General features: G+C 46.7%; 1 protein-coding gene across 4 annotated transcripts; it reads right to left on the bottom strand.

Annotated features, from left to right (window-relative positions):
• Window positions 1–371: 371 nt before the first annotated feature.
• Window positions 372–19,743, bottom strand: Irf6 (interferon regulatory factor 6). 4 transcript variants are annotated; one of them, XM_021156685.1, is made up of 8 exons: window positions 19,556–19,743; window positions 15,459–15,635; window positions 11,077–11,281; window positions 10,164–10,292; window positions 6,489–6,647; window positions 4,583–4,975; window positions 3,766–3,884; window positions 372–3,119 (listed from the first exon to the last, which is right to left on the bottom strand). In XM_021156685.1, exons 2-8 carry the CDS (start codon window positions 15,630–15,632, stop codon window positions 2,895–2,897), a joined length of 1,404 nt encoding a protein of 467 aa, XP_021012344.1. In that variant the 5' UTR covers window positions 15,633–15,635; window positions 19,556–19,743; the 3' UTR covers window positions 372–2,894. The 4 variants fall into 4 exon arrangements, with proteins under 4 accessions (XP_021012344.1, XP_029335311.1, XP_029335307.1 ...); XM_029479451.1 differs by lacking the exon at window positions 19,556–19,743 and adding an exon at window positions 18,890–18,912 and having other exon boundaries at window positions 2,528–3,119; XM_029479447.1 differs by lacking the exon at window positions 19,556–19,743 and adding an exon at window positions 16,075–16,453 and having other exon boundaries at window positions 2,528–3,119.
• Window positions 19,744–22,890: the final 3,147 nt, after the last annotated feature.

The following is a 22,890-nucleotide window of genomic DNA, read 5'->3' as shown; positions in this document are numbered from 1 at the left end:
TGTACCCTCATCTGCCATTAGGACCTTAGAAAGTGCCTTGTTCCTTTCCCCAAAGAAGTCTTACAGCAGATAGGAAGGACAAATGTTGACATAAGGAATTTGCCTATATCTTCTGTGAAGGAAATCTTAAGAAAACTCTAGCCTGGACAAATGGCCCCAAGTTATGGGCAGCAGAATGGAGACCCAGACTGGAGGTTTTACGGTGGTGCCATGCTGGTCCCTTCATACCAAAAAGGACCAGCAGTGTGTTAAAGACAGACAGACAGTATGTAAGGAGGATCAGTTTGTAGGGCCTGCCAGTTATAACTTAGGTTCTCAGCTCAGGGGGAGTCAGTACTAAAAATTGATACAACCAGTACTCTAGCTTTATATTTTTTCTTCCCAAATTTATTTTACATTCTCATGATAGTTAGCAATAAATCTCCAAATTGAAAGACATAGGTCATTTATTACAGCACAAATACCTTAGACCACACTGTATCAGACACTGCTAAAGACCTGGCAATAAATCTAGGACAAACAGTTTTGACTTTCCAAGTTGGCAGTCAGTCAAGCAGAACATAGATTTGGAGCAATTTACAAACAACACAGTTACTCTTAAAGTTTAAGACGCTACATGAACATACAACTGAGGACTGTGGAGAGGAGATGAGAGTCAACATCTGCCTTCAGGGTTTATCTGTAGTGGTTCTTTTAACATTGGAGTTAATCTGGAGTGCACAGTAAGGAAAAGGAGGAACTGGGGGAAATCCTCCTCCCTTCTGAGTCTTCAAATGAAGGCAGGAAGAAGACAGCTGGAGAGTGAACGGGAGCCTTGGGAAACTTAGAGCTCCTGGGGACTTGGTATCTACTAAAACCAGAGAAAGCTTACTGAAGATGACGAGAGAAGATCCTGCATGTAGTGTGTGCTCCCAGCATTCCCAAAAAGATGCAAGAAAAGAAACTGGACTTCCTAGATAGGACCACACAAAATCGTACATTGTCCCAACATATTTGTCCATTTTTCATTACAGTCACACACTAATAACTCAATCCATAGCCCTCAGAATGTATTTTTCAACATTCTTTACCAGATCCTGTTGTTTGGCCATTCCTCATAGCCTGCTGACTTGTCACAGAAGGGAAAGGAAATGTCCCCTATTCCACAGCTGCCCTCCCACTTTCTCTATAATGGGTTACTTTTAACTCTGAGCTTCCAGATGGAGCATTCACACATCAAGACTCCCTCACTTCATCTCACCAAATGATGCTACTCATTCCTCCAAAAAAGAATAAAGTCCCTAGCCTTGCATGATTCCTGGTCTAAAAAAGCCTAACTTTTAAACTTTTACCTAAACTTCTCTTTAAACATTTTAAATTAGCATACAAAGAGTTTTACTCTGACATGTTCATACTATGGCCATGTGTATAAAATTATACTTTGCTCTTATTCACAGAGACACCTGCCTTTCCTAACTCACCCAGATTTCTCTTGGTCCTCCTTTTAATAATCTCTAAGAGAACTTTAAACCAAATCTTAAGCATCCTAAGTAAGTCTCACTGCCACTAAGATTAGGTTGAGCTGTTAGACTTTAAATACATCCCAACTTTCAGTGGCTAGAAAAGCAAAAGGTGCTACCTTTAGTGTAAGGGCAGCAGACTGTACAGAGAGGCATATCCCTGTGACATGAAACAGACACCAGTATTCAAGAGGATTGAGGCTATAACCAGAGAGACCCATCTTGCTTTTCATTTAAGTCCTGGAATTCAAATTATGAGAAGGGACTGGAGCAGACACTCTATGAGACATAACTGCACTGTTCTTCACTGTCTCCATGGCTCACAGCAAGTGATATAAGCAGGTTTGAGCCTTCCCCAGAAGAGCACTATCCAGACCTTTAACATATGAAACACCTCATTTTTCATAAATGGAAAAATCTGAATGTCAGACTCTTGGAAGTCTCTGAAAATAACGGTCAATTTTGTCAGAGCATTTCACAGAAGTCTGACTCCCTCCAGATGGTCTTTGAGAAGAAAATAAGGAAGAGGACAGTGTCTGCCATGAGGCACATGGAATCATAGTTGCTCATCAACTTCACATATAAGATGGTGTGAGTGGTGACAGGGTATGTGGCTGATGACGATTCTCCCATGGAGTCCCTCCACTGACGACCATTCTTTCTCTCGTGGAATCCTTTGGCTTTCCATGTCACCATCTTCCCCTTTAATACTCACTTTATGAGCTTTTACTCCACACACAGGTTGGGTGACTTTCAGACCTTGGCACCATCTCTATTTAGATATCAAGACTGGTTGCTAGGCAACCAATCAGCTCCTCTCTTACTTCCTCCAGCAGGGAGCCAGCTGACTGTACTAGCAGAACAGGTCAAACAGAGCTCAATTCAGATCAGATCAGTGTTCAAGAAACTTGGATGAAAGCAAGAAGGAGAAACCATGTGGTCTAAAAACAATGCAGAAGGGTCCTGTTCAGGCAGTTTTGTCTTAAACAAGTAGAGGAAAATAATCGAGTCAGAGTTTTAAGGCCGAATGCAATTTTGGGCATCATTCCAAACCTTTTTTATTTACAAGTGATGCATCTGATGCCCTCCAGTTAAACAATCTGTCTAACATCAGATGGAAACACAGCTGCAGTTAGAGTTCTGGTGTCTAAACTTCGACATCAAATCTCTCCTACACCAACCATGGAAGATCTGAAACGAACCCCTCAGGGGATGATACCTTGATAAGTTAGAGGAACTTTTAAAACTAGGCATATTTGGAAAGTCTCAAGACTTCTAATGAGGTTATAGAAAGGAGATTTAAAAGTTGACTAAACCTGAACTTAAAAAAAAAATCCTTATGTACAATATAAAAATGAGAGAGAGGAGAGAAGAGGACACACACAGCAGTCTGGGTCACTGGGCAGGCAGAGCCTGTGGCAGCTGCATGCTGGGGGCAGGCTGCATGGGCTGCCAGCTCTCCTGGGTTTGAAGGATGCGGTACAGCTGCTTGAGCTGAGCAACGATGTTATCTTTGATGTCTGGAGTGGAGATCTGCAGGCGAACGCTGCCACTGTCAAAGGACCGGGTAAAATCACCAGAAAACATCTCATAGATCATGCGAGCCACCACTGGAATGACCTGTTCAAGCAAGAGCACACAAGTTTCCACTGAAGAACAGGCATTTTTAAGTAGCAGGAGAGGCCCCGACATTGATGAAGAAGCTCTGAGGCCCTGAGAAGCACTCGCCCCCCCCCCCATCATCTAGATACTAGTGAACAGCTATATCTCACTAGTCAAGGTTTACCTTAGATGTTGGTTAATTCAAAGAAAGGAACCTGGATGTAGCATCATTCCACATGCCTAACTAGGTGGTGGCTTACTTAGCAAAACTGTGAATCAAGAGGCATCCACTGCCTATCTTGGTGTATAAGTCCATGCACAACCCCAAGTAGACTTGCAACCATCCCCAGAACACAGTTACATCTTACAAACATGGCCAAAATGTTTTATAAGAAGAGATAGAAAATGTTACTTCTTATAAGGTCTTAGCAAGACCCTAACATCAGCAGGAGAATGAAAGGTGAAGTGTCCATTAAATTGAACATCCATGTTAAGAACGTGGTACTGTACAACACAGTCCTACTGTGCAAAACTTAAGTCTGCTGCCTCACCGAGGGCATTAAAATACACATAGGTCAGTGGATGCTCAACCAGGACTCATCCCAGACCAATGAGTAAAGCACCAGCAGAAAGAAGAGTTGCTGTGATGGACTTATCTCCTCACCTGGACCAAGATGAGCTTCCTCTCCAGGGGCTTTCCATCTGGCCACTCTTCCCCAAAGCATAAGTAGATCTCAAAAGGTGGCTGCTTCTCTATCTGTCCTTTCTGGTGGGCAATGAGCTCTGCAGAAGATGGAAAAGCACTCCTGGATTATTCTCTGTCTGTGCCAATCAGTGTTGCCTTCCATGCAGCCCAATACAATACCCGTAATCCATGTGTGGCTATTAATTTTAAATTAATTAAAATTAAATTACTCCTTGGTCATACCAGTCACATATACATGTTCACCAGACACAGGTGACCAGTGTTTACCAAACTGAACATCACAAAATAAAACTTGTCAGAGGGTTCTACTGGAAACGAGGGATATAGACTTGGGATTCAAAACACACCATAGATTTATATCTCAATGATTTTTCTAAACCTGCCTCCTTAAATTAAGTACTCAAATATTTCCTGAAAGAAGAGTTTGAGTTTTGCTATGATGAACAAGGTCACCTTCCTAACATTTGGAGAGAGAAGTGCTGGCAAGACTGTTTTCTCTGTGCCCGAAGGAGCCATAACCAACCTCAGAACACCTTTCATGCAGATAGATAGTCCTGGAGCTCAACTCCCTTTGTGACCGTCTGAGTCCTGGTCCTAGCTCAAAACCAAGGCTCTCTTTTCCCTTGACCTTTTGTTACACCAGGAAAGCTTAGGTGGGGTGGGAGAAGAAGGAAGAAGAGGAAAGGGAGGAAGAGGAGCAGGAACAGGAGGAGGAGAAAGGAGAAAAACCTTTAGGGGACATCTCCAAGTATCAATCTTCTACAAACAGACTCACCACTCAGGAAGGTTTCCAGACAAAACAACTTGACCTTCTTCTGCCTCTCAATCAGGTTAGGAGCAGCAAGCGAGGGAGCACATGGCCCTGACCAGTACACTTTGCACTGGCACAGCCTGATGGCATAAATGGCATGTCCGCTGACCTCCAGGATCAGTCCCCTGTCCATGACATCCAACAGCTTGCTGGTGAACAGCTTCTGCTTCTCGTTGGTGATATGCTCTGGACCTGGGAACTTGACCTGCTCCAGGCTGACAGGACCAAAGAGCTCCTCCTGGTCGGGCATGGGGCCCAGGTCCCCATAGAAGAGCCGGCAGCCCTGGGGGTTGCTCACCGTCATGGTTTGCCCATACTCCTTCCCACGATACTGAAATTTGATGTCCAAGTCAGTCACTACAAGATGAGAGATGAGAGTGAGTCCTGCTGCTCTGCTTTGTCCATCCCTAAGACTCATGTGAGTCCACCAAGATCAAGCCATCATCTTTCAACCAGCTTTCAGGAAGGTCATTGCCTTAGTTATCCTTCCTGCAATAAAGGGAGGTGTCAACATATCCAGGAGTAATCACACAGAAGGACACCTTGCAGCAGAGCTTAAGGCCCAGATGTACTCTCTGCTCAGTTGCCACACCCTTAGGGCTAGAATCTAACTCCACATACTAATGGTCCTGGTATCCCAGGTCACACCATAGTAAAAATAAATTGGCAATTATGAGGGGGATGGCAAGACTGTCTCCCTCCAATATGGGTAACTGCTTGCCACATGTGTGCACCGAAAACATGTGTGATGAATGTGACCAAGGATCTATTTGGTGTCAATTAATTTAAATTGATAATCACATGTGGCTAGTGGCTACTTTATTGTGCATCATGGAAGGTGTTTACTGAACGAAGAGAGAGTGGCCACATCTTTAGAGAATAGGCAACAGTGTCTGGTTTGCACTTCACTTTTTTTTTTTTCTTTTTCTGAGACAGGATCTCACATAACCCAAACTAAACTTAAACTCCCTATCTAGCAAAGAATGGCCTTGAACTCCTAATCCTCCTACCTCCGTTCCTGAATGCTGGGATTATAGGTGTATTAAACCTTACCCAGTTTTATTTAGTGCTAGGAATCAAAACCAGGGTTTCCTGTATCATAGGCAAGCATACTACAGACTGGGCTACACCCTTAGCCCTGCATCTCACTTTTTAAAGTAACTGGAGGAACAAGAAAAAATACCAAGCCATCCTTCTGAAATCCTACATGCTAATACACACCCTGAACCTGTTTTACACATGCTATAAAAGGAGGCTCACTGAGAAGTACATTTTCACTCAGCACGTCTCCCCTGACCCCAACAGGCCTTATCAAAGCTACTCAGCTTCTTGGACAAGATTTTAGGGTCATGTCTCATCATGTAGAGTGTGAAAAGGTGACAGGGAAAAGAGTTAATTCTTCATCAAGATAAATGAGTACCTAATTCAGAGTCCCTAAAGTCCCTCAAAATTAAGAGCCTTGGGTGACTAAATCCATACTGTGGCCTAGCACTTCCCTGTCTTAGAGCAGACCTTGTCACAAATCCCCAAGAACAGCAATAATTAACTTGTACCTCTTACCAGTCAGGACAACTGAACAGACAAGAAGGGATGGGCAAACATTTCTGTACTTCCCTGGTAACTCATCTCACAGTTCGTAAGCAGATACAGAGAGCACATGGGCGGGGCAGGTAGCTATTCTAGACATTTCAAAAAAATAAGGTAGACAAGGTCTGGGGGTGTGACTCAGTGATGTTTTCCTAGCACGCAAAAGGCTCTGGTTTGATTCTCTGCACTTCAGGAAAAGAACAGAGAAGGAAGTAGGAGATAAGGGAGGAAAGGCCATGCAATAAGAGATGAAGCCCCAGCAATACAAAGCAGGCTCGCTTACTGGGGAGAGAGCTGATCCATAGCTCTGGAGAACTGTAGAAGGGTTGAATGGGTGCCTGGGGTACTTCCATCTCCAGAGGTTCTGTTTTGGGCCACACTGATTCGGGGCTGCAGTTTCCCACACTGCAGTTGCCCACGCTGGCTGGCGCCATGGGAGAACCTAGAACAGAAGAAAGTGGGTAAGCAAACAGGGCACAATATGGTCTGGCCTGAGGCTTAGAGAACAAGCAAGGTAGCTATAGAGGAGTCACCGAACCATAACCTGGTATGAACTCCCAGCCTAGCACAGATCTCATGACTCAGTGGCTACACAGCTCCTGATTTCCAGTCGTTCTATTTCTCCCATAAGCTCATTGCTTTAAACCCCTTTATTTGCTAAAGATCAGATGGAAACAATGTAACTTTCTCTGATTCAGACAGCTTGACTGAAAAGTTGCCGGGGCCGGAGAGATGGCTCACAGTGGTTAAGAGCACTGACTCCTTTTCCAGAGGTCCTGAGTTCAAATCCCAGCAAACACGTGGTGGCTCACAACCATCTGAAGTAGATTCTGATGCCCTCTTCAGGTGTGTCTGAAGACATGGAGAGTGTGCTCACATACATAAAACAAATAAAAGCTTTAAACAACAAAAAGGAAAAAAAAAATAATCAGTACATGGTGACTCAATACCCTTTATAAGGGGAGCACTGAAGTGTGTGCATGGTGGACTCAATGTATACCTAGTGACTCCATGTATTCATAAGGGGAACACTACATAGTGTGTACAGGGTGACCGTACACAGCGATTCAATGTCTTCATAAGGGAAGTACCACTGACTCAGCCAACAGGTTTCAAGTGAGTGTCAGTGTACAGATGTTCTAGTACAACAAATGCATTGTACAATCATAAAGTCTTAAAGGGGGACTGGAGAGATAGCTCAGCGGGTTAAGAACTTGCTGCAAAGCCCGACAACCTGAGTTTAGTCCCCAGATCTACACAACAGAAAAAAAGTGACTCCTACACATTGTCTTCTAACTCCACATGTGTGTGTCCCCACAAACAATAAATAAAAATGCAACAAGATATTAACCTGTCTGAAAGGGGGGCTAGAAAGGCAACTCAGTAATTAGAAAGAACGCCTACTGCTCTTTCAGGGCATGTGTTCAATTCCCAGCACTACATGGCAGCTCACAACTGTCTGTAAGTCCAGTTCCAGAAGATCCTACTCCCTCTTCTGGCCTCCACAAGCACCAGGTGCACAGGTGGTACACAGGCATGCAGTTAAAACAGTGACATATATAAAACTGAAGGTAAAAACTTAAAAGAATGCCCAGAACGCTTGCTAAATTTGTCTATATTGGTGAATGAAGTAGAAGGCTCCGTGACAGGATGCAAGGAAAGCCTTTCAGCTGATTTATCATCTTATTCTGTCATAAATTTTAAGCCACATCTATTCATTCAACCAGATCTAATTACAGCTTTTCAAGAGAGAATAAAAACCCTAGTCCTTGGCAGGCTTGATGGCACATGCCTATAATCCCAACACCTGGGAGGTTACGACAGAAGGAGCACTTGTTCCAAACCAATCTGAACCACATATTCAAAACAAAAGAAGAAGGAAAGGAAATCCCAACTCTACTTCCTGCCACCATCCATGCTGGCTTACACATGGCCCCTCCACCAGCGGTGCTAGCTTACTCCTGCCACCATCAGTGCTGGCTTACCCATGGCCCCTCCTAGGCCTCATCCCTTAGGCTGCTGTGCCTCCGTAACGCCTTCCTCTGCTGCCCACCACCCCCCAGCACTGAAATCACGGAAGCCAATGTTCTTTGACCCTTTGCGTTAAATATGAAACCATCCTACAATTCTGTTGGTAATGTATATTCTATAACTCTCTATTAGACTCAAGGTGGCCTCAAACATAAAGAAACACAGCAGTAGTTTCAAATAAGAAGCCAGGATACTGGAAATAAGTTACAGCTTTTCAAGGAGTGAAACAGAATGAGTGAGCCAAGAATCTGGGGAAGGGCCTATGTTTCCAACTCTTTTAATTGGTTTGTTTTAATTTTTTTTGCTCTGTTTTGTTTTGTTTTGAGATAGGCTCTCACTAGACCAGGATGGCTTCAAGTTGTCATGATCCTGTCCTTGCCATCCAAATACACTGGTTATCACCTCAGAGAGATGTCCAATTTAAAATTTCACCGAGAGAGCAGCAATGTAGTAATACTGTCTAGATTAGAAAATCTCTGCAATAGGTGTCTTTTTTTTCTTTTTAGATATTTATTTTCATTACTTTTTAATTGTGTGTATGTGTGTGGGCCCAAAGAAGCAGGGGACAGAAAATGCCCTGGACCCAGATGACTGTGAGTCACCCGAAATAGATTCTGCCAATCTCTCAAGCTCCCATGAAAGTTTTTCTTATCCATCACTTGTTTTCAAGGGTCCAAAAGACACCTAAGAGCCTTTAACTCCAGCACTGGGAGGCAGAGGCAGGTGGATCTCTAAGTTCCACACCAGTTTGATCTACATGGCAAGTTTAGGCCAGGCAGGAAGCTATATAGTACTCTGACTCAGAAAAGAAAACAAACAAACAAACAAAGTGACAAGAAGGAGAGGAGGCAGGAAGTGAAGAAGGGCTTGAGCAAACATTGCCATAGGTGAAGTGCTAGAACCAGTGATGCCCAAACCCTGAGGCAGCATCGTGGTTGACTGAATTCTCTAGGAGGCAAACATCATCTCATCTGATCCACAGCATGCAGTATAGGGTGTGCTGGTGGTCAGTCATGCTACTAGCATCTCCACGGGCAGATGTGGTCAGAATACTTCAGGAGGGCAGTCCAGAGCACAATGGACATCCTCGGGTGAGCATCTACAGACACAGACCCTGATGCCCACAGCAGGTCCCAACCTCTCCAGCTCCTCTCTGCTGGAGAGCTAAATTCAAAAGTCCATTCAAGAAGGTGTTGCTACAAAGCCGCTATGAGGCTACTAGGCAGGACTCGGGAAGGCCTAAGCCTGGGGATATTCCCCCTAACACGCTGGGCTTTCTTACTCCTTCTGTGAAGTCCCTCACACTCCACCATGTGGCTGACCACCACGCTTGCCATTGCTAAAATACCAGCTGGACTCAAACAACAGGGCTTTCTCTCTTCCTCTTCTCCATCTTCTTCCTCCTGGCAGTTGTCAAGATTTACAGCTTGCCTGTCCAGGGAGTTTTCTTTTAAATGCTAATAAAATTGTCAAAAAGCCTTCAAAATCAAAACTGATAAAAGATTCTTATAGATAAACCCACCAGGGCCAGGTACCATCAGCTAGAATCAAGTTGTTCATGGCACAGCTTCAGCAGAGCGAATTCTATTAAGGACATAACTCAGAATTCATACCAGGAAAACTGTTGGGAGTTTAGCTACAATTCATAAATGGGATATATCACTTCTCTGAAGTAAATCCCCAAATTTATCATTCACCAGGAATGAATTATGCTTCTTCTGTTTCTTTGAATTGGTTGTTCCCTAGAACCCTAGAGCACACCCTACTGCTTTGAGGCATCAGGAGTCTTCTGCCTGTGACTTCTGCTTACTAACACACCAACAGTCTGGCTGAGGACCCCACCACCCCCTCTACCCCCTCAGAGCAATGGTGGCTGATGGATCAGTAGTTCCAAAGCCAAAGTCAGTTACATCGTCACCCCACTCACCGTTGATGTTCAGGAAGGGGAAGGTGTCCTGGATGGGGACGTGGTGCTGGGACTGCTCAAGTTCATCCTCCTCCTCATCTTCATCCACATCATTATCTTTCTCATCCCAAGGAGCAGACCCTGTGGATCCTATCCGGGGCACAGAAGCCCACAGAAGAGCAGTTTGTTTCACTGACATCTCAACAGCTGACCCACCACCCAGGCTAGGGAAACCTCTGTATGTACCCACAAGCTTTAGCTAGTTCTAAATCCTTCTATAGAGTCTGTACTCAAGGTCTCTTATCTTGCCTTAGCAATCCCTATGCATCACTATAACTAAACAATAGCTTTCCACACATGAGCATCTCTTTTAAGGGCTCCAGAATGCTCAGTTTTGAGAGCCACATATGAGGGAGGCACAAATCCTCCATTATGGCAAGGTCTGACTGGATGATAAGACTAAATGTCTGGCTCTTTGTAGTTATTACCCATTGAGGATTGAGTGGCAGGTTCTCAGCAGAAATACTCCACCGACTAAACTTACTTGACCCAACGTTCATAGAGAACACAATAGCTTGCATGGGTCATGTCCACTGGTTCTACGAGTAACCATTGAAAAGACAGAATGATGAGAGTTCACATCTTGAAATTAAAGAAACAGAGGCTCGAGGTGCCCAATAACTCAATTCAAGTCCAACAGTAGTAGAGCGATAAGAGCCAGGTTTGGAATGCAAACCCTCAGTTGTTACTCCTCCATCCCAAGAGAGGCTGTCTCCTACCAGAAGAACGGTACCCTCATCTACCTTTTGCTTAAAGCACTAATTTTATAACTCCTTATACCATCTGCTCTCTGAGCTCTTCCTAGGCAAAGGCCTGATGTCAACCTGTCTTCTTAAGAGACCAACCCTGGGTCTGTCCAATCCTCAGGCCTTACCTGGGTTAATGACAGAGCCCTGGGGCTGGGGGATGTCACACACTTGATAGATCTTCACAGGATTCATGGGCACTTCCTTGGTGCCATCGTACATCAAGTTGAACTCCCTGCTTTTGTTGAGAGCACAGCGGAGCTGAGCCTTCCATTTAGCTGGGTCAGGATCGTCTACCCCTTCCTGGTACTTTCCGGTCTCCACAGCCCAAGCCTGAGGAATGAGACAGTGTGAATGCTGACCACTATGGAGAACTACCACCAAGCATGCACACACATGCACACACACTTGTACACACACCTCTGAGTGTTCCACCATCCCAACACCAATTTAGAGATTTCGGTGGATAATACTGACCTCGGGGCCAACAAAGACAAGTCAAAGAGAAATCAAACTGTGTGCAAACAAAGCTTTGAATGGAGCCTTGGTTCAGGCTTTAGCACCAGCACCTGCCCAGACAATCCTGAAGCTGAAGTCTGGGGTGATGCTGTACAGCAGGCTTTATGAAACCTTTTTCTCCTCTTCTCCATTCTCTTCCACCCTTGCTCTTCTTCCTTTTTCCCTCTTCCATCTGTTTTTCGAGGTTTTGTTTAAGATTTGATTTTTAAGCATGTCTATTTGGGGGTTAGGTATGTTAATGTGCATGCGTGTGCCCTCTGATGCCGGAACAGATCGCTGGATCCCCCAGAGCTGGAATTCCAGGTGGTGGTGAGCTGCACATCATAAGTGCTAGGAACTGACTCTGATATGCTGCAGCACGGTATGGGCCCCTAACCATGAGCCATCTCTCCTGCTCCGGTCTCATTATGTAACCCTCACACTGGACTCAGCGCCAGATTCTCCTTCTATAACCTCCCCAATGATGAAAATGAAGTGTGCTCCATTCTGCCAGGCTTTCTTTTAAAACAAGAATAGCTTACACGACAATAAGTATGACAAAAGGAAGTGAGACGATATAAAGACTTTCAGGAGACGGATGCGGTACTGTCTACCTGTAATTCCAGCACTGAGGAGGCTGAAACAGGAGTCTGAAATTAACCTGGGCTACATAGTAAGAGAGTCCAGGGTCAACCTGGACGATATAGTTTCAATAAAACAAAACAAAAATCCTCCAGGAAGCATGCTCTGACGTCTAGCTTGTCTTAACTCCTTCCTGAGGGCAGCAAGCTTTAACAAATTCACACTCTTCTCTTCCCAGTTCTTCAAACGCCCCCTTCTTTGTAAACCTCCAGCAGTGGCCTGGAGGAGTGGCCCGGGGGCGTGGAAGAGGGCGTGGCCTAAACTACCTCGGAAGGTTCCTCTGTTTTCCTAAGTAGGAAGTCAAAGTACCACTGCAGATAAGAGGAACAAGATCATCTGCCCAGCGAGAAGTGAGGAACAGACCCGGCCCCTCAGGAGCGTCCCTGGGGGAGGGGCAGGCCAAGCCCTGCTTCCATGCCCTCTGATCACTCAACTTTCTTTCTGTTCTCAGATGCAGAGGAAGGAGAGCTCATCTCCCAGAGGTCTGTTCCTCAAACAAGAACACACTAAACCGTTTAAATGTTTAACTTCATCCCATTTTAGTTAGTGTGTATAAATGGGACTTGGATCTCTCCTTCTATACCACTTGAGTCCTGGGAATCGAACTCAGGTCCTGAGGCGCAGGGACACCTGCTGCGCCATCTCTACAGCCCCACCGGAACCTTTACAAGCTGTCAGGACAAATTACTTATCCAAACTTTTGCCACATAGAACGTTTTTTTTCTTTTTGATTTTCCTGAGACAGGCTCTCACTATGTACCTCAGCCTGGCCTCAAAAATTCACAGCAATCTTCCTGCCTTAGCTTTCAGAGTATATGTCTAAAACTTTAGACATATACCACCATGCCCAGACACAGGCTTTTTCCTTAAGCTGAAGTGGAACTTTTGCGCCCTCCTTTGAGATCTCTGGTCCCCCTTAGTCCCACCCTGCAGAGCGACAGAGTTCAGTGTTAACCAGGTCTTCTTCCAGCTCACATTCACTTCCTCCAGCCACCTTCTCTGATTTGGTTTCCTCTGTGTGTTTTGCAGTCTAGGATGAAGAATACCCACCAAGTTGGGCTGCTTTGTGTAGGCTTAGCAGGAACCAGGGTGGCTAAGACTGGCTCCATCCTTAGATAGGCTCAATTTCACTACTCCTAGTACCTGAGATACAAACCTGCCATTACCTGGTGTACATGCCTTCTGCCTCCCCTATCTCCCAGTGGTTTATCTGACCTTTCTGTATTCACACTGGCTCTGACTCTATCCAGCTGTCTCCAGAGGCAGATTCTGGAAGAAGTCTGTACTCTGTGATTCCCTTAAATCCTGCTCTTTTAACAGCATAGCTGGACTAACTGAGCCCAAGGCTAGCGCCAGCTTCCTGCTCACACCCAGCCATCTCATCAGTCAGTTCAGCTGATACAAAGAGGGCTACAATGTTTACAAGCATGCTTCAGCATCAGGAAGGCAGGGCCCTGAGGTACCACATGGGCCAAAGCTGTAACATATAAACAAACTGTACTTGTCAAACCTCTCTCAGAGCCTGGTCACCTTGAAAGCCCTATTTCTCTTCCTAAAATGGCTCTTATTTCTAAATCTTTATTAAGTACTGTACAAATATCTCCCCACACTTCACTCTATTTTCATGGCAATTCTAAAAAGCAGACAGACTGGCTTTACCCCAACTACAGTTTAAGGAAAAAACAAAGGCCAGAGAGGTTGCCTGCTTTCTCAAGACCAACTCCAGAGTTGGTGGTTATAGAAATTGAGGTTGAACAGTTCAGTTCCCACTCAGAATCATAAGGGGACAAACAGGACCAGAGGCCCAGGACCAAACCCCAGAACTACCATTGATTGATAGGGGAAGTTACTCAGCCCCACTGATTGCTTCTAAATGTACAGCACAGGGTAGGAGGAAGATTCTCCCTGCATGGTCATCATGAGATTCAAGTGACACTGGGAACACACAAGTCCATGCTGGTGCCTTCCTCATCTCTGTATCTCACCAAAACTTCACCAGAGTATAGGACCTGTGACAGTATCCTGCCTTCTGCCACTCAAATGCTCCTTAGCAATCTGTAAACAGACATACCATTGCAAAGCTTTCCTCACACCCTCATGGAAGAGGCCTACAGGACCAGCCTCTTCCTGTGACCAATCAGATACTGCAACAGCAAACTCAGACCCAGAACAAGGCTGCAAGGGATACAACCAGGCCTAAGCAAGCTTCTCCATTTCTCAACGTCAGCTCCACCAGTGATTGGCACTGGTCTACAGATATTTCCCTTAACACTTTTATAACATCTATCCATAATAGTAATACATTATTAATATTCATAGATTTAGTGTTTCATTTACACACTTTCAAAGTCCTCTCAGGCCAGTTTTCTCTCTGCCTCTCCCTCTACACCAGAAATGGGTAGGAAATAGCCCGGTCGGCATGGCTTTCCTCAGAGCCCTGGACTCTCCAACTCTCCCTGATCCTACAGTCAGTCACGACTGGACCCGCAGCTCAGCCTTCCAGCGTATAGGCAAAGTAAGAAACGACAAGCATCTTGGGCTGTGGGGACTAACTACTCCCGAGATGGAAGGGAGAAGTTGGTCTAAAGTGGAAAGGCAGCTCCTGAAATTGTAACCACAATGCAACCTTTCTATAACCACTGCCTACTTAGTTTTGTCCGAAGTCAAGCTTCGGTTTCACTTAAATTTAGTAAAGTGCGTTGTGACTGAATCTTGTCTCCAGCAGACTACAATGAGGATCAGAGAAGAATTACTTGTTAATTATGAAAACATAATTAAGGCTTGGGATGTAGCTCAGTGGTAATGTGTTTGCTTTGCATGCACAAAGCCTTGGACTTGATTTATCTTTAGAAATGAAAAAGAAAAGGTGAAAAAAAAATCAGAAGAGTGGGGAAGATAAAGGGGAGAGGAGAAGAAAGGGGAAAGTCAGAAGAAAGACATTAAAAGAATAAAACTGTGAGTGAGGCTGGAGAGATGTCTCAGTAGTTAAAAATGTTCACTGCTCTTGAAGAAAAGCCGAGTAACTTGGTTCCCAGCACACACGTCAGGTGTGCCGGCAGTTCACAATCAACTATAACCCCAGCTCCCAGGAATAGTCTTCTAAATACCAAGGGCACACACACACACACACACACACACACACACCCTCACCCCAGATCCACTTGGATATAAACTGAGTATCTTGCAACCAATGGAAATGTAAAGACCTCAGCCTCATAGACACAGCTAGAGAAGAGGAATCACAATTTGGGCATCTTATCATATAGGTTCCACTACACCAGAATGCCAGAAGAGAGAAAGCAAACAAACCCAGAATGGTCTCAGAGGACTGGAACAAAATCCAACTCAGATGGCAGAGGACGTTCTTTACCTTAAAAATGGTGTTTTCTTCCTCTTGTTGGGGGCTGTGCCGCGTGGCATGTTTCCAGGGGATCTGGAAGCGTTTGGAATCTCTGTGTAGCCAGATGAGACCAGGGTAGAGGCCACTGTCCACCTGGGCCACCAGCCAGGGCTTCAGCCGGACTCTTCGAGGGTGGAGGGCCATGATCTAGGAGTAGGGAGAACACAAGAGTTGGAGCTAGCCACTGGGAACTTTCCCAGCCACTCTTCCCAGGTACTGAGGCTACAGTTTCACTAGATTACAGCAAAGAAATTAAATATGGCAGTAAACTGTGCCAGTGAGAGGAGAAGGAAAGAAGTAAAAGGGTTCTTTTGATTCTTATTGCGAAGCCCTTTATACTTCATGCTCCGGCCAAATCAGACTTATCATGCAAGCAGATCACATTTCTTCTATTTAAATCCTTAAGCAGAGAAATGAAGGGTGATGTCATCCTCGCTGGAGCCGAGCTTCCTCAGGGGCTCTGCAAGGCTAAGGCAACTAACTGCTCTTTTCAATCTCACCTCAGGAGAGGGAAGGAAAGTTTTGGAAACTTTGGGCCAGAAGCTAAACAAAGTATCTTTCCAAGAAAACAATGGCGAATGGTTACTTGAGAGAAGCAGGTGACCGGGCTGGCCCTGGTTCCAAAGTCCTCACTTGGGTGAGCAGGCAATCTTTCCACCAACCCAGACAGCCTTCCCTCTTTTGGCTTCTAGCAAAAAGAGTCCCGGCTGATCTCCAGTGCCTGAGGTACAGCTTGAGAACACTTCCCCATTATGAGCCTGGGAAAACTCTAAGAAGCCTCTAACAACCAAATTCTGTTGTCACAGCTAAGCCTGCACAGCTAAGCCGGCCCCCCTCACCTGGGTCTGTTTATCTCCCCACAGAGGCCGGAGGAAACCAACTGGTTCCAGGCGCCAGGCTGGGTAAAGTCTGCGATTGATTCTCCTCGAAACATGGACACTGCAGATAACATTCTACAGTGGCCAGCACTCACGGCCCAAAACAAAGGCCTGTGGATCCCATGCCAGAGGCAAAGTCACTCTCTAGAACACGGTCTGCCTGGGGTATTGTGTTAGATTCTTTTGGATGAGATCAGGTGTGTTCAGGTAGCACAGACACTACATACGGGGGTTTTAGTGTTCTTGTTTTGTTTTTACTTAAGATAGAAATGGACACCTGGAAAAAGTAAGTCATTCCACAAATATTTGTTCACCAGCAGCCGTGTGCCAAGCACTGTGTTAATTACAAACATTGTTCATGTTATCAGTCTATGTCCATTCCTTCTTGCGGAAACCACAATGAGACTAAAAGCCTCACGATGGCCTGAAAATGCTACATTCTTCACTCCAGAAAGCCCTTACCAGGGTCACAGTTCTGAAACAAAGCCAGTTGAGTCCTCTGAACTACCTTCAGAAAAGCTTAACCATGGGTGACCCCTAACATCCCTTCTTTCCCTGGGCAGGTTCCACCCAAACACAGGGAACTAAACCCAACTCAATTTCTGGCACTTTAAGAGCAAGGTAGGACCTGAGCCTTCTGACCCAATTACCAAGTCCAGCAACTGAAACCTTCCCCCTGGGAGCACAGCTTGCTGGGCAGGTGAGCTGAGCATAGAGCCTTCTAGAGCCCTTGCTCTTGGCCCTGGTTTGGGGTGCCTCACAGGGCCTCACATGGAGCCATTAAATCCAGGGAGCATGTGGTCACCAGATGAGAAGGGACTAGAAGGCAGGAGGACTGGAGATCAAGGTCAGACTGGGTTACCTGAGACCCTACCTCAAAAAGAAATATGGAAAAGGAATCTATACCCCAATGGCAAGTGTTGCCTTCTCTTCCGAGGTCCTACTCTTCCTAGAAGAAGATGGGGTAAGAACAAGGGAGAAGACAGCAGACCTATTAGCTTAGCTCTGGGCACCTATTAGCCTAGCACTGGGCTAAGAACAGCTCACTGCAGTCCTAAGAAGTCCTGACTCTGGGTTTGTCACGCATGAGAAATCCACCTCTTCTTGGACAATGCACCTGAGGGCATATTATAGTTGATTCATGGCCACCGAGAACAAAATGAAGACAGTCATGACAGTAGTCTGCACTGGCAAGGCAAGGGGAAGAGCCACCCCAGTCACTGGTGACTAAGATCCACACTCTGGATTCCCTATGTTCTCCCAAGATGGGGCCATACATGTGTGGCTCCGCAGTCTGCCCTCTTCTATCTTACTTCCTTCTCTGCAACCCCTCTCTGCCTTCTAAAAATCAGCCAGGAGTTCCCCCATCTGCCATCTGAGATTCTTAGAACAGTTATCAGGGAAGGGTAAAAACAGCCAAGATGTCAGAGAGGGAAAATGGTTTATTAAACCACAGCCATGGCACAGCAGTATCTCCACTCCATAACACACAGAGACACAAACCAGGGAAAATATTGCAAGGTACCATGATATATGTAGTGCTTTCCCAGAACTACTTTGTACACTTCTCCCCCCCCCCCTCTCTCTCTCTCTCTCTCTCTCTATATATATATATATATATATATCACCCACATTTTGTTTCGATTTCCCAATTATTTAAAACTGCAGCAGCATTTTTCTATACCACAAGACAGTGACACTTCTCAGGATGAATAGCAGCGCCATCCTCCACATCAACACAGGCTGTATAGTGTAACCTGTGTTATCCCACCCTCAGGATCCAAGATGTGGTGTCAGCCCCATTTGACAGCTGAGTTAACTAAGGCACAGGGATAAGGTTAAGTGGCCTCTACCTTACCTCTGGGATGCACCAAACCCTGCCTTTGTGCCCTGAACTCTGAGCCTCCCCCATTCTACACATAAACCAACAAGAACCCCAGGAGGAGCCACCACATTGAGAGGAAGCGATTAAAGACACCTAAATCAGACCTCTCTAAACCTTCAGGCCACTGAAACTGCCCTGCCATCTCCAGCTGCCACCACATGAAAATGAAAGGTCTGTTTTCTCTGACAGATAGAAACCATCCAGTGATAAGACCACCACCCACCTCCCTCACTGTGAGCAGAGGACCGGGGCACTTTCAGGTTCCTGGGGCACGAACTGTCTTCTCATTGTCTGTTCCAGGAGCGGATCCTAGACCTCAAGCTAGAAGGCTCTGGTGGTTTGAGCCAGGTCTCAAAGGCAGCTGTTGGGACTGCCCTAGTTTCCCATTCTTCCTGAATGGAACTGAAATGCCAGCTCCAGCTTCATGGATTTTCACCTTGCCTCGGAGTAAATGCTGTTCTCCTGCTCACATCCTCACACACCTCCTCCCTGTGGGTTTGGAGTTGGTGGATGACAAGGCCAAGCTGTAGGCCACTGGTGCCGTCATGTGTGACACACAGATCTAACTAGCAACTTCACCAATCCCTGCCCAAGCACCTTCGCTCTCTCCCTTCCCTAGCTTCCATCTTGATACCCACCAAGAAAACAGGGAAGGCTGGTTACCACTTTATCGCCGAGCGAAGCACGGCAGCCCAGGCCTCCCTTCCAGGCAGGTATGGGAGGCTTTCTGCTCTCCGCACCGCCTCCAGCCCCTTCAGGCCAGGAGGGCCTCACCCAGCAGAGCTGCCACGCCTGGCGCCACCCTCCCCAGCACCTAGTTTGGCTACCTGGAACTCCACAGACATCTCCCAGGCCCAGTGTGAGCGGCCTTGACTGTGTTAAGACACACGGAAAAAGGAAAACAAATCCGCCCAAACCCTAGGTCATCCTCATCCTAAACAGCCACTAGAACCCAGGGCCTCGGGGGGGGGGGGGGGCTGGAAAGTCCCCTCTGGGACACAGGAGCCAGCCTCAGAGTAAGCTAGTTAAAACCGGAGGGGCTAGGGTGGAAGGGATGCCTTCCTTCCATCCAATGGTGGAGCAGGCGGAGCAGAAACAAGCTCTTTCTGCGGGAGGGGGATCAGAAGGGGCCCGGTGCCGTTCCAAAACTACTTGAGGAAGGGTGCCCAGCGCCCAGCACCCAGCCTGGTGCGGGACACGGAACCCAAGCCGGCTCCCCCGCCCACATCAACTCCAATGGGCCGGGCCCCACCCGTCAGGTGTCTGTCCTCCCTCAGGTGGCTTGCCAACGCAGGCGTCCCTACCTGGCCTCAGTCCGTGCTCAGGAGCAGGTGCACAAGAGTTCACACCGCCGCAGCACAGGAGCTCCCCCGACGGCTAGGTGCGGCTGGGAACCGCGGGCTCCTCTGCGGCCCGCACAGGCCCGCACCTGCCCACCTCGGTGCCCAGCGCTCAGAGCCTAGCCCGGGATGCCACAGCCCCTGCACGGTCTGGTCACGCCCTCCAGGTGTGGCCACATCCCCCGGAGTTCAGGATTGGTGCATTGCGAGAAATCTGATACTCTGCGTTCCTGGGCCGCCGGCCCCGCCTTGCCTCTTCGTCACCCTACGCCCCTGCCACCGAGTGAGGGAGCGGTCCCTGTGTGGGCCTCACCCTGCGGGTGTCCGATCGTCCTGGGGACTTTGGGCGGGGGGTGGGGGGGTGATAGGAAGTCACGTCGAAATAGAAGAGCGTCGCCCCTCCCGTAGTGACCCTGCACAAGTGAGGGTTCTGAGACTGGGCCCCAGAACTAGCGCGAGGACTTGCGTAGGTGGACTTGGCTTTGAGAAGCCACTCCAGGACTTGTCAATGCACCTTCCAGGACTGCCCGTGGACCCCGTGTTCTACCTTAAGTTCTCATCTATTCAAAGGCGACCGCAATTTTCACTTTTTCCATTCTCCATGAAGTGCTAGTTGAAAGCACAGACCCTGGAGCCAGTTGTGGCGTTCAAACCCCCACCGCACCCCGCCCCCGTCTTTATCGGACACTAGAGACCTAAGAAAGTTTTCTCAGCAACCTGAGCTTCCGTTTCTTTTCTGTAGAGTGGGATTTCTAAATCGGCCTGCCTGATAGATTATGTGGACATTCAATATGTGTCTAAAGTACATAGCACGTTCGGTTATTATTGAAGTGAGGGTAGAATATCCCACAATACCTTGCAGAATAAGAGTGTCTTTTCTGCCACCTGGAGTTCATGTCCTGTGTGCCTGTGTGCCACTCACCTTCCCTATCCATTGATCAACTATGAAAGCAGCTTCCGGGCAGTGAGGCAAATCCTTCACCACCAAATACCGCTGTCACAAGGAGATGGAACATGGGCGAGGCACTTAGGAGGAAGACTGGGGGTGTAGCTCCTTTTTAGAGTGTTTCCCTAGTATATCAAGGCCCTGGGTGAGAACCTCCCCACTTCCCTAAGAATAACAGCAATGAAGGGCGTCCACCACTCAGGAGACTGAGGTGGGAAGACCAAGCCTTCCTAACCTAAGACTGTATAGAGTGAAGTTAGTATTAGATGTCATCTAGACAGCCAGAGGACAGGCTGCTGGACAATGGGGGTGGGGGTGGGATGGGGTTGTATTGATTAAGGTTAGCCTCTGAGAATGTCTGCGAGGGATTGTCTTGATTAAACTAATTGATGTGGGAAGACCCATCTTAATTGTAAGCAGAATCATTCACTGAGCAAAAAGTGGAGAAGCTAAGCCAAGCTTTAGCGTGTGTGAATCTCTGTTCCCAGCTAAGGAAACTTGAAGCTCCTGGATATTGAAACCCCAGGATTGACAGGCTGTATGCACTCTTGAATGCAGTCAGGAAAAACGTTTCTCCCTTAAGTTTCTTTTTCTGGTTATTTTATCACAATGGGAAGGAAAAAGAAGACAGTGAGTTTGAGGCCAGCCTGGGATCCATAGTGAGACCCCGTCTCAAAACAGTAAAATAAGATGATAAGGGAGAAATTGCAGATTGGTGTTGTGATCGACTGAGGGAAGGGCCCCCCAGGACCAGAATGCAGCTTTATTTGGGTGCTTAAAGAAGTGATGGAGTCAAAATGAGGTCATTGTGTTGGCTCTAATCCAATATGACTGCTGTTCTTATAAAAGAAGGAGAGTCGTATGGAGGCAGAATGCACAGAATGAATATGATTCAGAGATAAGGGAGAAGACGTCATTGAAATTCAAAAGCAGAGGCCCAGAATAGCTTCCTTCCTCCAGTCCCCAGCTGAATAACAGCACTGCCCTTCTAAACGCCTGAATGACAGGACAGTAAGCCATCTGTTTGTGGTATCTGTTCTGGTGAACGTAGTAAGTTAATAGAAGTTGGCTGGAGAGCCCCTGGCTGGTGACAGATGTAGTGTCGCTCCTAGTCCCAGCTCAGTTTGGGATGTCACCGGGCAAAGGCTTGGGACAGCAGGGAGGTCTGAAGCCTGACTCAGCCAGCCTCTGCTTCAGCCACTGCCTGTGACCACTCTTCCCTCTGCTCAGGGGAGGGGCTGGCTCAACACTCCAGCCTCTTCTCTAGGACTGATGCTCGGGAATGCTCAGGTCTTCCCTGGGGAGAAGCAGGAAGGCTGGCCCTTGAAACCAAGCAAATGTCCCTTCAAGTGTGTGTGCAGGGGAGACTACACAAAGCCTGTCACCTGAGAGAAGCCAGAAGCCCAAACATGGCACTCACTCTTGCCCTGGCTGAAACTGCTGTCTCAAGGGTCTTCTTTTAGAAGTATTTTTGAAGTGTAGGGGGTTGAGTGTGGTACTTGCATGTAATCCCAGCATTTGAAAAGTTGAGGCAGGAGGATCATGAATTCAAGACCAGCCTTGACTACATAGTAAGGTTGAGTCCAGCCTCAAAGTCAGACACATATTTTAGAGTGAGGGAATTTAAGCTGGAAGAGTAAATTCTCTAGTCCAGAGGTTGGGGCTAATAGCACATTAGCAAAGTGCTTGTCCAGTGTATACAAAGCTCTGGGTTTGACCCCCAACACCACAAAAAGTAAGTAAATTCTCTAGTTCAGGGCTAAGACTGGCTTAGAAATGTTTGTTTGGTCCACACTGGAAAGTTTCATGTAAGCTTTTCATAAAAGTCCCTCTAAGGACAGAACCCTGGCCAGCTAGAAATGTTGTCCATGTGGAGGGAATCTGTGCATCGTAGTTAATACAAAATACCCTATTACAGAGGTTCCCAACTTTCCTAATGCTGCCACCCTTCAATATGCTTCTTTGTGTTATAGCAACCCCCAATCATAAAATTATTTTGTTGCTACTTTATAACTGTAATTTGCTATGGCTATGAGTTATAATGTAAATATCTGATATTCAGGATCAGTATCTGATCCCAAAGGGGTCTTAGCCCACAGGTTGAGAACTACTGTCCTTTTGGGTTTACTCCCCTAATTACATGTAATTGAGTATTAAACCTAGGGTGTAGCGCCCTGACCCCCCCCACCCCCCACCAGACGAGGTCAGGTGGTTTCCGCAAAGTTGCACAGTGGAGTAGCAGCAAAGCCAGGTCTAGAACTCAGATCTAGGGTTCTTTCTAATGAGACTTTGCTTACCATCCCAGTCAGGCTTTATTCTGACTAGTGCTATACTGAATAGTTTACCACAAATC

The sequence above is a fragment of the Mus caroli genome, chromosome 1 (genome assembly GCF_900094665.2).
Source record: "Mus caroli chromosome 1, CAROLI_EIJ_v1.1, whole genome shotgun sequence".
Classification (NCBI taxonomy): domain Eukaryota; kingdom Metazoa; phylum Chordata; class Mammalia; order Rodentia; family Muridae; genus Mus; species Mus caroli.
Note: the sequence above shows the minus strand (reverse complement) of the source record. Positions and strands in the feature narration are given on the sequence as shown.

Coding starts and splice junctions, on each gene's coding strand:
- Irf6 (XM_021156685.1), bottom strand. CDS start 15,632: ATGGCCCTCCACCCTCGAAGAGTCCGGCTGAAGCCCTGGCTGGTGGCC. Junction 10,293..11,076: donor GGGCTCTGTCATTAACCCAG/GTAAGGCCTGAG, acceptor TGCCCCGGATAG/GATCCACAGGGTCTGCTCCT. Junction 4,976..6,488: donor ATGGATCAGCTCTCTCCCCA/GTAAGCGAGCCT, acceptor CTCATCTTGTAG/TGACTGACTTGGACATCAAA.